The sequence below is a fragment of the Haplochromis burtoni genome, unplaced genomic scaffold, assembly GCF_018398535.1.
Source record: "Haplochromis burtoni strain Fernald_Lab_line unplaced genomic scaffold, NCSU_Asbu1 Contig_85, whole genome shotgun sequence".
Taxonomy (NCBI): domain Eukaryota; kingdom Metazoa; phylum Chordata; class Actinopteri; order Cichliformes; family Cichlidae; genus Haplochromis; species Haplochromis burtoni.
In genome coordinates, this window is record NW_024582446.1 from 608,549 (window position 1) to 627,293 (window position 18,745).

At 40.1% G+C, this 18,745-nt stretch overlaps 1 protein-coding gene across 2 annotated transcripts in view; it reads right to left on the reverse strand.

Moving 5' to 3' along the window:
- Positions 1-294: 294 nt before the first annotated feature.
- mta1 (metastasis associated 1) overlaps positions 295-18,745 on the reverse strand; it is a 58,078-nt gene continuing 39,627 nt past the window's right edge. Inside the window, exons 4-18 of one of the 2 annotated variants that reach the window (XM_005925996.3) lie at positions 15,600-15,726; positions 13,583-13,646; positions 13,133-13,250; positions 11,900-12,002; positions 10,472-10,571; positions 9,878-10,066; positions 8,673-8,747; positions 8,446-8,504; positions 8,006-8,169; positions 7,212-7,363; positions 6,532-6,721; positions 6,333-6,422; positions 6,027-6,182; positions 3,427-3,575; positions 295-1,956 (exon numbers count right to left, since the gene is read on the reverse strand). In XM_005925996.3, the coding sequence (XP_005926058.2) occupies positions 3,466-3,575; positions 6,027-6,182; positions 6,333-6,422; positions 6,532-6,721; positions 7,212-7,363; positions 8,006-8,169; positions 8,446-8,504; positions 8,673-8,747; positions 9,878-10,066; positions 10,472-10,571; positions 11,900-12,002; positions 13,133-13,250; positions 13,583-13,646; positions 15,600-15,726 (1,697 nt within the window). In that variant the 3' untranslated portion in view covers positions 295-1,956; positions 3,427-3,465. Of the gene's footprint in view, positions 1,960-3,426; positions 3,576-6,026; positions 6,183-6,332; positions 6,423-6,531; positions 6,722-7,211; positions 7,364-8,005; positions 8,170-8,445; positions 8,505-8,672; positions 8,748-9,877; positions 10,067-10,471; positions 10,572-11,899; positions 12,003-13,132; positions 13,251-13,582; positions 13,647-15,599; positions 15,727-18,745 lie in introns of both variants that reach the window. The other variant, XM_005925998.3, reaches the window with a different exon arrangement.

The window sequence follows — 18,745 nt, forward strand, 5'->3', positions numbered from 1 at the left end:
TGAAAGATAGCATTAGTGAGTAAAAAATATTTTTTTTTTTTTTTAGTTTTTTTTTTTTTTTAGTTTTTTACATTTTCAAACAGGGTGTGGTGTGCAATAGTATAAATGTGATTTGTCTCAGTTGGATTCACCCCTGAACCCCCAAATCTCGTTTATTTCTTTTATTTATATTTAGAGCAGATTTTCTCCTTGAAGGTCTGCAATTCAAACCCCAGATTCTGCATCCATGTATTGCTTGTCAGGTAAACTGGTGGCTCTAAAGTTGTTTTTGGAGTGACTGTTTAAGCCTTCAACAAAAAAAAAAAAGGAAGGAAGAGGCCGATAGCATGCCGTGCCAGCACAGGAGAGATGAGCCAAGGGTGTGGATCAAATATGTAAAATTCAAATGAACTACACAGCAATATAATGACATGAATATTAAAGGTGTGCTTTCAGTGGTGTAAAAGGGTTTTAAGTTATACATTTTGATTTACTTTACTCAAAAATGTAAAAATCAAGAGTAACATTTCTTAAATGTATCCAGTGGTTGAAATTCTGTAGTTGTTTCTAAGGTTGAAATGACGGTCAAGATGGAAAATGCAGAAGTTCAAGTAGCTAATAGGATTTTCCACACTTCTCCAAGTGGACAAACCTGCAAATTCTGCTGCTTGTATCCACTTTTGAAAGATTGTTTCAGTTATCTGCTGCACTATAATACTGTAAACTGTACATGTGCTGTGTCCAACTTTCTAAAGCGTTTCATTGTTAGCATCATTACTAAAAAGTGAGTTCAGCCCACCATCACCTAAAGACAATGATGCAAATTCACTAAATTGGTCAGCAAAACCACCAGCTTTACCCAGCCACTTGATTAGAGACTTTAAGGCTCAGATATGTTCTGATATAAGGCTAAAAAGCCAGCACAGGCTGTCAGGCGTCTACGGAGCCTAGGATGTTACCCCAAAGTGAAAAATGTTTGCAGGAGAAGAGATGTAATCTGCAAAGCTGCTAGCAAACATACAATAAACACACAAAGGACAGGACATGAAAGCAGAGCACACTCCTGCTTTTTTTTTTTTTTTAGTTTTCAGATGTTTGCTTACAAAACATGTTTCTGGTTGTGCATGAAATCTTTTCTAATACTAATCATATAACATATAAAGCAATTAGGAATGAAAAATTCTCCATTATTTTTTGCATATACCCTGTTTGCATACCTGCAGGAGTAAGAAAGACGGGTAAACACCAGCTTGAAAACAGAACATTCAGTGCAACTTTCACCTCCGTGCACAGACACCAAAGGAAGAGGGGGGGAAAAAAATCAATTACCTCTTTTTTTCCTTTTTTAATTACACTTTAGAAGCATAGATGCATTACTTATGAAAAAGGTAGAAAAAACACCAAGTCTTTCTCAATAAGTTAAACCTCTCTGGGCGAAGAGCAGGGCCGACTCACACAACAGAAAATTTCCTAGAAAGCATTCAAATTCAGAAAAACAAAAGACATTTTGAACTCGTGTCACTGAAATCAAAGTGCGTCTCTCTCTTTTTTCTTTTTTTTTCTTTTTAAACTTGAGAAAAAGAAAAACACAGAAGATGCAAGTGGCTTTTGTTACGTTCCTTCCACCCTTTTCCACAGGGTTTTTTGCAAGCATTTTTCTTGAAACTTCAAGTTTCAACGTTTGATCGACAAACAAATAAGCTGAGTTATAACTGGTAAAAAAAGAAAAAAGAAAAACATTAAAATAACAATAACAATAATTACAAAGACAGTAATAACGAGAAATGTAAGTAATAAACACAGTCCTGTACAGTCAGGCTCATTTTCTGATTGACCACAGCCAAACTGATCGATTAGTCTTCAGAAGTCTGATAGACTCATACTGATTGAAGAAAAGTAGCCAATGCTGTCGTCTCCTTTCAGCTGCCCTCGGCTATGGTTATAGTGGGAAAAGCCTCATCCAATTCATATCCCCCGCTGCTGTGGAAGAAACACACGAGGGAAAGGTTTTACACACAGTTAATGACAGCTGACAGCAAAAACTCTCAAAACTGGGCAAAAACCATAATGTTTTACCTCTCATTAAAACGTATATTAAAAGAGTATTTAGTTTAACTGCTCTTTACCTTTAATGAAAGCACAAATTGTTTTTGATCTAATGCAACATCAAAACCAGTGTTAATTTTGACAACAAAGCTTAATTAGGTTTTATTCATCATTTAGGCATCTAGATTCTTTTAGCTTTAGATTATAGTTGACTGAATCGAAAGTTTATTTAGTTGACCAAAATATAAAGTGTAACAGTTTACAAAGCACCTTATTTTCATTGACATCAAATTCAAAAGGAGTCTACATTTCAACTCTTCTCTCCCTCCAACCCTGTTTATCGGGGGCAGACGTGACAACCTTCCTATGCAAGGAGATCAATTCTGATTGACCGAACGTAATTAGTTCTGATTGGAGTTATCCTCTTTTCAAAAAATAAAAAAAATACAAAAATTAACACAGGTCAGAACATTTATTTCCATATGGAATTGCATAAATTCCCCCCCCCCCCCAGCTGCCGATTGTTTTGAAGATGGGAGAGTCAGACCACTGTATGAGGTCTTCTCCAGCACATCCAAAACATTCTCAAAGGCCTTAAGGTCCGGATTTAGTTGTGGCTAGTCCTATTCCCTGAACTACTAATCATAATTTGAGTCTGATGAATCCTAACATTGGTATCTTCCAATATCCCTGAAAGGAAAAAAATCCACTGCTGGGAAAAATCTGGTCACTCAGTATATGGTAGTCAGCTGATATTGACCTGACCACATGGAGCAACCCCTGATCATAGCACTGCTTTCACAGGTTTGTAAGGTAGGCACCAAGCATGATGGGTGCATTCGCCTCTCTTCTTACCCTGATGCACTCATTACAGACCACATGACCTTCCTCCATTGCTCCATAGTCTAATCTCTGTTACCTAACAAACTGAACCCTTATTAGCCCAAGTTTAAGGCTACACAGCCACTTGGTCTCAATGCCTCTCTCTTCACACTGTGTTTGTGGAAATGCTCTTACTTTCATCATTAAAACACAGCTGTGACTTCTACTGTTGCCTTTTTTTAAGGATTTAAATTCACCAAACATTGAAGTGATGCAACACAGTCATTAACAAAGATTTCCTGATCATATTTCTCCCTCAGTGAGACGTTCACCACTATTCTTCAAAGTAATGTATCTGTAGGTTTGTATCCTAGTTGTAATAGATACAAGCGCCTTAGATGCTTTCTTTGCTTTGATTTTTTTGATTTGTATTTTACTTTCGTAGCGTCTCAGGTTATAGGCGTATGTTTTTCCTTTCCTCGTTTTTGGCGAAACAACATTGTTAGACAGAACAGCAAAACTATTAACACAAAGCCAATTAAAAATAAGCATCCTCACGGGTAAGTGGGGATTTCTCACCTCACTGAGGTTCGCAGTGAAGGTTGTCCCGCAGAGCGCTCAGTCCAGTTCATGTACCTCGTCCTGGAGGGACGATGAGGGCCGCACTGCTTCACTCATTCGTTTGGCCATAATGTCCCACTGTGGAGCCAATACTTTGGATTTGGCACCTAAAAAATAAAATAAAAAAAGAAGACCATGAGAGATGTCACAGGAGAAAACTAAAATAAATACAGCTCTAGTTTTTTAGTCTACAGGCAAACAAAAGTATTTTCAGATGCTCCCTTATTAATAAGGGGCTGCACAAAATTATGGCTTTCTTCTGCCCTCTGCTGGCTTCCTAAAGTACTTCAGCACAGAGGAAAAACAACACCAAACCTTATTTTTGCTGCGCTTTAGAAAACAACGTGTGCCTCCACATCTTCCACTTCACCACTTTTTATACGCTTCAATCAAAGCCCATCAGGCCAACACCATTAACATTCACATTTAGTTGGCAGCAACACAAAGTAGCAATAAAATGATGTAATATTCAAGTTAATTGATGTTCTAAATTGAAATTAAAAACTCTAAATGCACTCCTGCTTGCTAGAGAAGCAACGAAGGCTATTTTGCAAATACTTGTTAGTGAGATTTCATGGCAGAATGTCATTCAGACACAAAGGTGGTCTCAGTTTCTTCTTTTCTTTCTACTTTTCTACTCCTCAAACAATTTCAGCAAATCATCGCAATTCTTGACGCTAGAAGGAGACTTTACTCGTCCCTTTCACCAGCTTTTTACTCACAGTAGAAGCTTCTATTCACAATGATGCAGCATATCTCCAACTTCATACATATAGAAACATACTAAAGAATTTAATTGGCTGTTCCATATGTATAGTGTTGTCTGGGTTAAGCAAACAAGACAAAACGTAGCAAATTTTAAAAGTAGCAAAGTTGGATGAAAGAAGTTTCTTTTACCACTTGGGGGCAGCAAACACAAACTTGCCATTTAGACAGACAACAAATACAAAAGTCAAGATTTAAGCCTCTTTTGGTCCCCTTTGTGGTCTCTACCAGCTCCTAAGGGAAATACAGCCCTTAGGTTGTTAACGCCTCGCTACTTTCATCAGCTCCTCACTGTGCCAGCTCGCAGCCAAAAAGATGCTGTGAGAGCGTGACAGTAAACCAAAACAGTAAACCTGCAGGCGAAACAGCTGAACAACGAGCTGAAACTCATTACGACGCTCCATAAACTCAATTTGAGCAGCAGACTTGGGTCACAATTTCCTGTGCGTCCTGACCACAAATGATCCCTTTCACTCTGCCACAAAACACAGTCATTTAATAAGACAAATAAATAACGATGTTTAAAAGTAATGAAAATAAACATGCAACAGAAACCCTTTCTGTCCTCTGATATGATTGAGTCAGCTAGTTGGAAGTGAAACAAATGAAAACTAATCCCTAATCCTGGAACCTGGACGATTTCCAACTCAGATCTCCTCCTGGTGTGTTATCCCAGCCTGGGCCTGAGGTGGGCTCATAGAGCAGTGGAGATACTCTCCCTCAGGATACACTTACCGAACCCTCCTGATCCTCCTTTCTCCCGTTACCATGACAACATAGACCGTAGCCTCCAGCTAAAGAAGCAAGGCCGATCGGATCCTGTTGCAATCTCCCTCTTGCTCTCTCCTCTCTCCATCCTTCCCTGGCATTCTCTCCCTCTCTTCATTTCCCAGTCTGTCTCTACCCATCTCCCATTTCACAGGGGAGAAAGAAAGTGGGACATAACACCCCCCAAAAAAAATTAATAACATAACAACATAAGAGCCCCACTCAAACCGGTAACCCTTCGGCAGTGGATCGTAACTATGTGCTGTAGCTGCAGAGGTCGCAGGTGTAGATTTATATTCTGCTTAAATAATCTGTGTTAAATGATTCACAATTAAGAGATAATAAATCAAAATGTGACATAATTGCAATAATTTAAAAACTGAATTTTAAAAATAAAAAGGCAAATACATTAAGTATTATTTAATTCAACTTCAAAACATGAGAACTGCCTCTTTAATGGTCCAAATTTGATCAAATAAGACAAGCAAACTACACCAAGGCAAATTCAAGTTGCCTGTAAACCTTTCAAAACCCTTTGAATGTTTTTTAAAGGATATTTTCATTTTGAGCCACAAAGGGGATTTTGATTAAAATGCATATTGATGGTACAAGTCTTTAACAACCAAAAAACAAAACAATGTTCAACATATCAAGCATAACTTGGGCATGTGCTGAATTCAAGCTTACAGACTTAAATGCTGATATATTTCTGCCTGCCCACAGATGCTGCACATCTGCAAGCCACATTGCAACCCACCCCTATCCCAGCCTGCTCTGTTCTATACGAAAGCCTTGATGCCGCTGCTGCTCTCCCTGCTTTTGGTTTTCCACATATCTGTGAGGAAGGGTGGAGAGGTGCAAGAACAAAGGCATGCTGCCAAATATATACCACTGCAGATGGAAATAATCTTCTATGGTGGTTGTGACAAATAGGAGTTCGGTGAAGATGACATTCTTTGACGCTGACGAGGCAAACACATGCAGATTGTATATGTGCTTCAAAGTTTCTAGTCTGTCTGGCTCACCATCCAGTCCATTGTGCTGCTCATAGGTACGCTTGCCCAGGATGGTGGGAGAGCCGTTGTTGAGGATGGGAGAGGACTTTATAGGTGTCAGACTGCCTGTAGAGATTGACCCTCCGCGAGTCGGTGGATTGGGCTTGGATGGACGGGGATGTGCTTCTGAAACATGATCAGAGACACATGAAGAAAATGACAGAGGAAATAAATTCATTTTGTCATAATACCTAGCTCAAGGTATCACACCCAGTTAAAAGTGACCTGAAAAACTAGAAACTGAAAAATGAACATGTAGTGGCGAATTGATCTCACCTAAATACCGAACAACAGACTCCAGAGGTTTACGTTCCACAGGTTTCAGTGGCAAAGGCTTTTTTGGCCTGTCTGGTAATCGCAGAGCACCTGCACACATTCAGTGAAACAACACTGTCATTAGAAATATGAGGACGTGTACAGAGCGCCCAAATGTTATAACATGTCATAATTATGCATGAGGGAAACGGTTCCTTACATTCTGCTTTGATGGCTGCTGTGTTGACTGGGAGGTAGGGGTGCCTGGCCATATATCGAGGTCTGATGATGTCCTGGCAGGTGCGACGTGCCATCCGTGTTAGGCTGGTGGTCTGCAGGTAAAAAGCCTGCCGGGTCTTTACAGCAAACTTGGGGCTGCCGCTGTGGCGAAGGGGCAGGCCATGGGGGCTCTAGAGAAGGTTTAGAGGATGAGAAACTTCTTTTGTAACCAAAATGTAGAACAGCCTGTACTAGTAGAAATGTGTATTTACAGTTGAATGCTAAATGATGGATTAGGGAGAGATCAATTTATCACAGGACTAAAGACAAGGAAAACATCTGGACTACAATCATTGCCTGATAGGAATTTAATGGCTACCAAAGGGAAAGACAGATGCCTAGAGTGCTTTTTAACTCCCCCCATAAAGTACCCGTGAAAGACAGTTAAGTTCTGACACGTCAGTATATGCCAGTAAAGTTGCGGTCCAATGACCATTAGAATAGGTCCTGTTTTTTCCCAGGGTAGCTGCACAGACAGAGATCACCCTCATTTAATTTCTGATGCAAACCCAGTCATTTTGTTCTATAAGCAGACCTGCAAGGTTTCCGGCAGACAGTAAGGCTGTTATTTGTGGAAAGGAAACAAAGTCAATATCTAGTGAAGCGTGTGTGAGCTTGTACCATGTTGTTACGGTTGGGTCCAGGCCTCTCGCCATCCAACCTCGTGGGCATCTTCAGCCCTCCGTATTTCTTCCAGTAGGTCCAGCATGAGGCGCACAGGCGACATTGCATGTTGGGAGGTCCCCACGAGTACCACTGGTAGGAGCTGCTGGCTATACACACAAACACACAGCACAAAATCACATGGCTAAGCAGAGATGATTACAAAAAAACCAAAAATGGGTGTAGTGAGCCCTAGCTTTAATCATTCATCGTTAAATTAAGTACAGCCTCTAAAATAATTCAAACAATACTTTGCTGCAGGGCACATAAGGCCATTTTCTCTTCTCTCTATTATGGAAATCCAATATCAAATGTGTGCCGCATACAAAGAGCACAGAACAGATCTTTAAATTATCTGTATTAGATTGAAAATACACCGATCTGAAGACAAGGATGATGGAGATCAACATAGGCTGATGATCTTGGATGCTAGCTAAATAAAAATTAGGAAAATCAGTACAAAAGGATGTTGTCATCACGTATACTAAAACTACAGACGCAGCACCCAAGATCCATACCAGGTTAATTATCGAGCGCAATTAAAGAAGCAAATAGATTTTCACACCGAGACTGAAAGATGTTTAATTGTCGCATCAAAACTGATTAGGATTTGCAAACATCTGAGGCTTTGACTGTATATCTATCACGACAATCTCATTTCCTCTAAGGAGGAGAAAGAACTCTTACATCAGGACACAAATAACAGTAGCTACTGCATTTGCGCAATAACAGGACACAACAGAATGACTTACTGTAGCAGCTTTCACAGGCTCTACCCAAGCCTGGGGTCGGCACTGAGCCTGGAGGTCCTGGGACCGCTGTACCCGCTGTACCCACTGTACCCGCTGTACCCCCTGCTCCATTTACCAGAGCTGGCTTTACATTGTTACTCAGCTGGTTAGGGTTTGGCTTGTTACTGATATAAGAAGAGATACAGAGACAAGACATTCACCAAGAGAACAAATAATATTCATCAGCCTGCAACCAGAGACAGTAGTTCCACTGATCCAGTACTGAGAGCGTTTGTGAATAATAAAAGAAGAGTTTGTACTGTATAATGAGCGACAAGTGCTGAACTTTAAAATACCAGAGTTGTTGCTGTGACCTTCTCCGCAGCATCGACTGATTTAATACTTGATAATATGCAGGAAAATGAAAGCAGGCTGATAAAATGCTGCATCAAAGTACTCACTAGTTGGGGATGTAGACCTGCTTCAACTTGCTTTCTGCCTCGGCTGCTTTTAATCGTTTCTGGAGCAGAAAAGGAGGTTGTTGACGAGAAGTGCAGTTAGACCTAGTGAATTTCTAACCTTTAGGTACCAACAACAGATTTGTGAATCACATGCAGATATAAAATTAATTAATATGGGTCACTTAGTTTTCTTTTTTCCTTAAGAAATATATAAAGGAAGTTGTTACCTGCTGTACATATCTATCGGTGGTCTTCCACATGTAGTAATACTCAATAATACTCGTCAGGGATTTCCAGGGCAACTACACAGGGACAGAAGAGGAAAATAATTATGGTTTTAGTTGAGGTGATGTTATGGGAACAGATAGAAAGAGAGGTAATCTTGCTGAAGGCAGGGAATGTAAAATTAAAGCTGAAACTCTTGATTACATGATCATTAACGACTTTAACTAACTGAGAAATTAAGATTGGTACTCAAATAAGATGATTCTCCCTTTCGTGACATTTATAATTATAAATGCTAAAATATCTGTGTATTTCTTTCACATTTTAAGGAACACACACGCATTCAACCTGATGTAGTACTCGCTCATTAAAAAGGTAAAGATACGATTAAAAAACTGAAGCTAAATCGTTACATTGCCTCTATGAAGTTTGAAAGAATATGAGCCTTTAAGTGGTGGCCCCACCCATACTGATGGTGTAGTCTTGTTGTTGGGAAAAAACCTCAAGTAGAAACAAAAGTCTGCAGCACTGACGGCAGATGGCCACCAGGTGGCGGACTGATGCACACAGTGAGAGAACACTAAAGGCAGCGCCACTCTTCTCAGCACTGAAGAACATGAGGCGCTTCAGCAGAGAAGAGGCAGCTTTCACTGGATGTTTGTTTAAAAATGCTCACTATTCATTCTTACCATGGGCCTGGACACAGTGCTTCTTTACAAGACTACTGTTATGCTTGAAAGTTGCATAAAAGGAAAATCAGCTGAACACCTAAACGAAGTCTAAAATAGGGAGAATCATAGGACTGGTTTGAGCTGTAAAGGTGTTGGCAAGTTAACTTCTAGAGGGTACGTATTACAGCCAGAGCTCTCTCCGGGATATTCCTTTATGTTTTCTGTACATAAAATTCACAATTTAATTTCAGTGCAAATTGCTGCATAAGTTGATAATTATAAAGCATGATGAGCTGAGAAAAATCTGTAAAATAAAATGAATTCAAGTGGCTGTATTTGCAGCTCTTAAATAAACCAAGGACACTTTGCAATACATTTTGTTATTCCATTTGAAACTCGAAGTGGAAAACAGCACTTCTATGTCTGTCTGCCCAGTTCTCAGCTTACAGTCTTTATGTAGTTTCATATACTGCACACAAATATGACAGAACAAAAGCATGTTTCCTAAAATCAAATCCTACTGTTTTCCCACTTACAAAATCCTGCTGGATGTCGGTAAAGTCTTTGCCGTATTTCTCGAGAGCCTCCTCAAAGAGGTTGGCCTCCGAGGCGCTCCACTCCTCCATTTCATCCCTGCAGAGGACGGGTCCACCCTGAGGAACCAGTGCTGCGATGGCTCGAGTCATGTCGTAGCCTGTAGCATGGAGGGTGTCCATGGCATGAAACTAAATGCAAGACAAATCCATGTCAGTGCATGAGTTGAACCAATCATGCATTTCATTGCAACTATATGATTATAGTTTACCAGTTTAGAGTGTGTAGACACAGCCTCCATGAGAGTATCTGAGCTGTTTCTGTGTGTCTGCATGTGTGTTTGTGTACATGTGGGTAGCTAGGGCTCTCATCCATGTTTTATATATGAGGAAAGGATCTAGGGCAGAATAGACCCACACTAGGCTGGCTAGGTTTTGGGGCCAAATGCTTGTTAAGGATAACCAGACACAGGCTTCAACAATCACTAACAGACTCACGCGCAAGGATTTTCTGATTAACAGTCCTCCTTCTCCACAACACCTTTCACATGTCATGTGTTAACAGTTTAAATCAAATCATATATATGTCTATCTCACCAAGGTGATGTCCCTGGAGGCTGCAGCAGCACTCATATGTAGGCTGGGCTGTCGGACAGAGCTACTGCAGTCCAAAGCTCTGGCAAAGGTACCTACTGACCTGTGGGACACATGAGAAACTACTGATATAGTTCCCTTTACAGAACAAACATGGAAGTCATATCAGCAAAGTCCTAACTTTGGTTCTTCCAAATAAAATATTCAACTCTGTAGTGTGGTCAGACAGATAATGCACCTCAAGCAAATTTAGACCTCAACAGGCTAAAACTGCTTAGCAACCAAATATGGCTTGAAAACTAGATATTCACAGAATTTAGGAAACGTTTGTAGTACTTATTAGTTTTAGTGAATTCATGTATTTTCTCTCACGCTGAGAATTAAATAACTGCAGCATCTTTACCAGGTGCAATCATAGCGTTTCACAACAAATCAAAAGTTCTACCACATTTAAATCTTCAATCTTCCTGAGCAGCAGTGCGCCGCTTTCAGTGCGGCGGCTATTTTATTTTCTATTTCTCATTCCCTGCAAGTCCCACTCAGATTACTTGCACTTGTGTGTCCATAATGTGCACTGGATCTGCTCAGCTGTGTAAAAACAATGACTCTCAACTTGAATTACATAAAGGGGAATAGAATGAAGTCTCAGGGAGCCGTAGTTGAGACCATTTGTTGTAAATCTTCTCCCTCAACCACCTCAGGACAGAAAATACAACAACAACAACAAGCATGCTTCTGGTGCCACTCCTCGCGGATGTGCCCTCGCTCTCTCCACCAGTTATGGGGGTTGGGCTGGGTCAGCTTGACAGAGAAATTGATGTTTGCTCTCTGGCAAGTCGGAGCTCCACGGTAAAATAATGTGCCCATACAAGTAGTCAGAAACGGACTTCCAGGAAGCGATGTAAAAATAGCAGCTGAGCTGGAACCGGTCCAGATGTGCACAAAGACATGATGTCAAAGAGAAAATTGGAACAATTTAAAGAGGTGAGGTTTTTAAATTTAATGACTCAAAAAACTTCTTTATGGCACCCCATAATGCCCGTTCAGCATGATGGGTGTTTTTATTTTTTTTTAACCTTGCCTTGACCTTTCTAGTGACCTTTAGGAAGTTTTAGACTAGCTCTTGGATTCACTTCGGATTCAAGTACACCTGATTAAATGTAGTGCACTCCCTGAAAAGAAAAGAAAAAAGTATGCATGTGTTTTATAATAACTGTCATAATTGTTTTTAGATGCACACAAATAAAAGCCAGACGTCACGGCTCTAAGACTGGATGGATTAAGCTTACTTGACACAGTTTTTTAATAAGTGAGGTAAATTTACCTTAGCATAACTAACTTTACAACTAACTCTCTCTGAAATTGAAAGAAATTACAAAAATCAGATTTGTTTTTGTTATTGTTATACATTTCATGTCTGAGCTGACTTACCGTGCTACTACTAAAAACTGATCAATCTGTTTCTCTGTCAGTGAGCTGTTGGGGTCCCAGATCTTCTCCTCCATTTTCTCCAGGTCCCTGCCATCATCCTCACCTAAATGCACCACAAGACAAACAAATGTGGATGCATGTCCATTTTTAATGCTCTCCAAGATTGCCATGGGTCTTTATCGGGGGGGGAAAAAAAACAGCAAACACAAAAAACTCAAGTTCAATTGTCTGCAATTTTCCTTTTAGATTAAAAATAATAAATAAATCCTGCTTTGTGTGGGGCTTTAATGAATCCCAGAGTTGAAGAGGTGGGCTCTGTCAAGTTGCCAGCCTTCAACCAACGAGCCAGCCTGCCTGAGATTCTAACACATGTAGAAGAATTTCATTAACATGGGTTTAATTAGCAAGCCTAGTGTCCCATGGTGCTTTAATTGCAATTTCAGATGCATCCCACCTGCTAAGAATAAAATTCTGGCAAAACACAGGATGCCAGCAAAACACCATAATCTGGCAGAAAAACAGTCACATTTGAAAATGATTACCTGATTAATGATTACCTTACAAACTATTGGCAGAGAATGCCCGGAAAATATCCTTCTGCTCATCTAAATGGAAATAATAGTGGATTTGTGTTACTAACAAGTTGGATTTAAAAACATTACAGTTTGTACAAAACTGTCAAGTCCCAGTTATTAAAATGAATGCTTACAAATATTTTGCTACACTTTACGACCTATTATATTTCATCGTGGGTGTATACCTCAACGACAGCTTTTTTGATGTCAGATTTGGGATGCGTTATGAACAGTTGTCTTCTCTGCGGGTGACTGTAAAGTCATCAATTGTGCAACACGAATGCAATAAACTGTTATTTCAAATGCTGTGATTATGTATAATCATTGTTAGTCCACAGTGTGATTGCCATGGAAACCCAACTTGGTTGTTCTCTCAACTTTACTCGTAACAGAAAAGAGGGAAAAAAGTGGTGTATTAAGGCAGAAAAGTCATAAAAGTTCATGACATGTTCCTGAAATTTGAGCAGTTGCACAAATATTAAAAAGTTTGACAGTCGTGGCTCAGACTGTTAAACTTTTCCCATTAATGCAGACATATTGCTAAAAAAATAATCAGTCCACTGCAGGGTAAAAAGTGCCCTGCAGAAAATGGATACAGTGCTTCTAAGCGAATAAGTCATTTTTAAAAAGCAGCCAAAAAATTTTAAGCACAACGTACCTTCCTTCAGGAGGTCGGTGATGTCGGCCTGGTACTTGTTCCCAACACGGATCTCCCCCTTATCAGCCAGCAGGGTCTTCTGCTGAGGGTCGTATACCAGCGAGTAGAAGAAGGCATCCTGGGAAATACAGATGACAGGAAGGTGTGAGGATGCAATGAAAGGAACAGGAAGCGGGATGGGCGAGCGGAGAGGCGAAAGAGTGGGGTGTATCAGTTGGTCTGCGTGCGTGTGTGTTTGTGTCTGTGTATTTCCCCCCTCTCCTAGTCTCTCGTCTCCTCATTACAGTACGTGAAAAGAACATTCTAGGTCAACACGTTGAATAATTCATCTGGAAACAAGAATCTTTAAACTCATAAGATTCTTACTCTCCTCTTCTCTCTCTCACACACACACACACACACTGAAATCTAAAACCTAATTACAGTTGAGACTCCATCATGACCACGTACCTCTCTGTCCAGGTAGGACTTCAGGGCTTCTGTCTCGTTCAGCAGCGTCACACAGCACTTTCCCCTGAAGGATGTAAGAAACACAGTTAAGGAAGAAGTGAGAGAAAAAGAAAGAAGAAAAAATTAAGAAAGACACAGGAGGAAGTCATAGAGGAGAAAAGTATGAGCCAATATTTGACATGTGAAACATTGAAAAGCAGACGGGGCTTAAAGTCCATGGGATTTTAAGTGGTTATGTAAGTGCAAGATGAAAGCTGCTCTCTGGTCCAAACTCCTCTGCAAGAGAAATGTAGGATACAGCTCAGAATCTCCAATGATGGTATTGATTCAGGTCCAGTTTGCCCAGCTTGGTTTTTTGGAGTTTTTTGGGGATAAATCCTGGTCCCGTGTGTTGACACCAACAGCACTCATCCCTGTCCCCAAACTGCTACAGTCTGAACTGGGATTATTTACCAGCTAATTAGTCATACCTCTCTAGCCTGAAGCAAATACGATTTGGCAGGGTAATAAACTCAAGCACACTGTGTAACCTCGCCACACACTGTTAAGTTAGAAAACTTAATCAAGCTTGAATTCTCACTAAACAAACTGCTCATCAGAGCATTTTTATTCCAGCAGATGTCAGTTTGCTCTTCTTGTGATTTCAGGAATGTCAAGTAATAATACGCTAATGATTAGGTAGGTTTGCCTCGAGCTTACTGATGAGCAGAGGTAGGTTTATATCTAGAAACAGCTTTCTGTTGACATTTACTGCTCAGCGTGTACCCTGCATATGAGTGGATTACTTTGTGTCTGTCTTTCTCGCCAGCACAGCTTCACGTATAGCAGGCAATGTGACATCAAGGAAATTGCAGTATTTGCATCAAAAAGCATGAATACGCATTATAACAGTATAAATGAGTCCATGCAATGCATGTAAATAAAAAATTGCAACATGGAAATGGGAATAATCAGAAGAAATTTGCAAATATTTGTTATACTGTAGGTCTTAACATTATGATGCCATCAAGATTCGCTTTTCAGTATTCGAAAATTATCTTATTAATCAATGCAAACAACGTAAACTGCATTAGTGATGTGAATAAGTCCACCTTTCCTACACTTGATCTAAATTTCCTACTTAAGCAAAAGGTGATTCACAGTCAATAATGCTGCAATCCATCTAAATTTTAGGGTCGAGTTACACAGGCCCAGAGACCAGTTACCAATCATCTGGCAAATCACTCGACATGGGGGGAAAACAAATGTTCTTCAATCTGGTCCAAGTGGTTGCTGACCTACACTGGCTGCAAAAAGGTGCTGCACCAAAAACCTCCGTGTGATTTCTGCGGTCGCTAGCAGACTGCTGCAGTCGCACAAGAGCAGTCTCCAGCAATCACTTGCAGCCACTGGAGGTATACACATTTTTTATCCCCCCTCACAACTGGTGGTTGCCAGATGGTTACTAACCGGTCTCTAGGCCTGCGTAACTGAGGTGTTAATCAGCCTAAATTTTTACTCATTTACAGTATCAATACTGCATTAAGCCACTGCTCATTAGCTGAAAATTTCTAACCACTACCAATTTTTATTAACCCCCTATTGGCTTGAAGCCAACACAGAAAAACGACAAAGCATTCATCCCTGATAGTATTCATAAAAAAAAGACAAAACAAAAAATGAGCTGCCATTTTTTCATCTTGTTATTACCATAAATTTATAACTACTTTTTCTAAAATCAAGTCGGTTCTGTCTGTCTTGTTTTCTCTTCACCGACCCCCTACCATCTAGGAAAATTTCATCAGAAATGTTCTGTTTGGAGAAAAAGTTGGGTTTGTTGAATCAACTGTAACCCAAAAGATTTGGATGAAAAGATGAAGAAACATTTAGTGAACAGAACTTCAGTCACAGCATGAGATGGGTATTTGAAACCAAAATAGAATGTCAAGTAGGTGGGTGGGTTTAGAAGTTGCACAAGCAAGTCCCACAAAAAGAAGGTAAATAAAGCATCTAGTCCTGTGACACAAATGAAGTGTACCTGATGTGTGTGGCTGGTAAAGACTCCAGCTGGCGAGAAAGGAAGAGCTCTCTGTGTCTGAGCTGGTGTTTCTGTTTCTCCGGGAGATCCCGCATCTCTGGATTCTCCATCTCCTCCTCCAGCTCCCCTAGGTGAAGAAAAAGAAAAGAAAAAAGGAGGAGGAGTGTCAAACATAAGTACTTTAGATGAGGCAGAACGATGAAGTCCATAAGCGGGGGGGGGGAAAAAAGTGAGAATGGCAAGTGAATCGGCTGAAGCCACACACTCCACACAGAGGATGCACATTTGATGAGCTGCAACGATGGAGCCCCCAAGGAGAGGGAGAGCTGTGCATATATACACAGATATTTTACATAAAGTGGTATGAATCAAACAGGATGTCAAGTGGACTGAGATCACTTGGCTCAGTTCTACAAAAAGTGAAGTAAAAGGCCCAATCCAGCCTTTGAGGGTGTAAGGTAGCACAGAGTGACACAGTTTAATGTGCTATTGTTGGTAGTTATTCCTGCTATAATACAATCACAAATCTAATCAAAATATAATCAAGAATCAATAAAATCCAATAAGAAAATAATCACTACAATGATAAATATTTAAATCTTTCAACCCAGACTGTCTTTGTGTGTGTGCACTCGTTCTGTGCAGCCGCGACCTTGAGCTCTGTTTGTGTGCGTAAGGAGTTAGCCTAAACAATCGTCTGAGTGACAGAAAAGTGGAGCAGGCAGAGAGACAGATGCAGAAAAGGGTTTGGATTTTATTGTGCATCAATAGCAGAAGAAGTAATTTTTAAGTCTATTTCACCTCAAATCCTGCAACATCCCAGGTATCGCTGTTACCTTAGGACTGTTCATGCTTTTAATGCCCTTCTACTGATATGCTGTTTGTTATGTCCTGTATTTTTAAGCAAAAAAATGTAATTCAAAAGTTAAGAGCATGAGAAAAATTACAGAAAATATACACCTGTAAAGAGATTCTGATGTTAAATCTTTGATGTCAATATAGAACAGAAACACAAAAGGGTTTTTTGTTTGTTTTGAAATTTGAAGCCATCCATAAATAATCAATAAAACAGTCCAAACATATGCAGTTAGTGGGGTTGGGTTAACAGGTGATACTAAGCTGGCCATAGGTGTGAATGTGAGCGTGAATGGTTTCGTGATCTCCGTGTTAGCCCTGTGAGACTGGCAACCTACCCAAGGTGTACACCCTGCCTCTCGCCCTATGGCAGCTGGATAGGCTCCAGCCCTCCTGCAACTCTGAACTGGATAAGTGGAAGAAGACTGGTGGATGCATACATGGATGGACATTGCTTCAATTGCATTTTTGAATATTAAGATAAGTTTCCAAAACAATTGCAAAACACATAATTTTTAAAATTCCCTCTCCCACTAAAAACACAAGGTCCAGATAAGCAAAGTCAATGCTTTGGAATGTTTCTGGGTTCAAACCTGCTGGGCAACTGGTGTCTGCCTGTTTGGGATTCTAAATTGGCCATAGGTGTGAGCTAGGGGTGGGCGATAGAAACGATATAAATTTGGCCAACGATAGAGATTTTGACATGTTGGCATCTTGGCATGTTGATGATGTCATCAAGCTGCACCTGTTTTGGTCAAAAGCATCGCAGCGGCTAAAACCATTATCATCTGCAAATTATGCAGACAGTCATAGCAAAGAGATGAAGCACTTTTGAAATATGGGAAAAGCCAAAAACTGCGCTTCCTCCACTTCCGTAACATTGATTCATTAATGTTGAATTCTCTCGCAGCTGCTCTATTCCCATGTTGTTGCAGTATATTGATAACTAATCTTGTATTGTGGATGGATGATCTCAGTTGTTCTCCTGACTGAAGTTTGGCCCGTGTATAGCATCCTGCTATGCGATTGCATTTGTCCCTAACCACCAGAATCCCTCACGTTAACTTTTATCGAGTGGGGGGAAAAGTTGCCGTTCATCCTCCAGCTTCACTGTGCTAATGTTATGCTAACATAGCTGTGTCGCTAGCAATCACGTAGCACAACATTATATACCAGGTAGTCCAACTTCAGTAACCCTGCAAACGCCACTGCTGTTTAGTTTTCTGTCTTCATTTATGTTGGAAGTGATAACAGAGCTGTACGTTTTAATTAGTTTCAAAAATCTCTGTCAGAACATGGTATGTCATGTTTAGGTGGAAATTAGCGAACTAACTTCCTGCTAACTTCTACCTCTGTTAAATTGAATAAATTCTGTTTTTATGGATGCCTGGATGTTAAAATTGTTACACCTGGTAAAGCGGCAAAGCTGGTGATTTTATTAAAGATGAAAGAAGTTAGACCGTTTTTAACTCTTAGTGTTCGTTTGACTTTGGGACCTGAAATGGACCCACATCCGCGAAGCTCCTCACTACGGCAGCCGTAATGCTCTGACAATCCATCAAGCAATGCAGCTTACCAAAGTTGTACTAAAACATTTTTTAACAGATTTCTGCACGCCCAAATTGGTTCGAGGTCAGTAAGCACAACCAGAATTCATACATAAGGCGCACTCTAGATTTTTGAGAAAATTCAAGGATTTTAAGTGTGCTTTATAGTGTGGAAAATACGTTATACAGAAGAAAAGAATATATCGCGATATATATCGTTACCGCACATGCTTCAAATTATATCGCGATATGAATTTTAGGCCATATTGCCCAGCCCTAGTGTGAGCATGATCATAAATGATTGTCTGTCTCTCTGTGTTAGCCTGCTATCCTCCCCAGGGTAAACCTTGTCTCTAACCAAATGTCAAATAGGACATGCTCCAGCCTCTCCCATGACCCTGAATTAGATAATAGGTTAAGAAACTGACTGAATGGATGGCTGACTGGATAAAAGAACGGCTGGGTCGTATATTTCCCAGAACACAACCAATAAAATCTTTCTGTTAGTCTCTCTCACCTTGTTACCGTTATTTTTAAGACTTGATAAAAGCCCTTTTAAAAAAAAAAAAAAAAAAAAAAATCACAAAAGAAAATTAATAAACTGTTCTCACAAATTGGATAATATATTGACTGACTAATAAGCTGAATGTGAGGTGTACAATTCAGGAGTTTCCCTTTAGTTGCGTGCTGCTGATTGAGCTAATTTCTCTTGAGTCAGAAGCTGAGCTCAAAGATTTGTCTTCT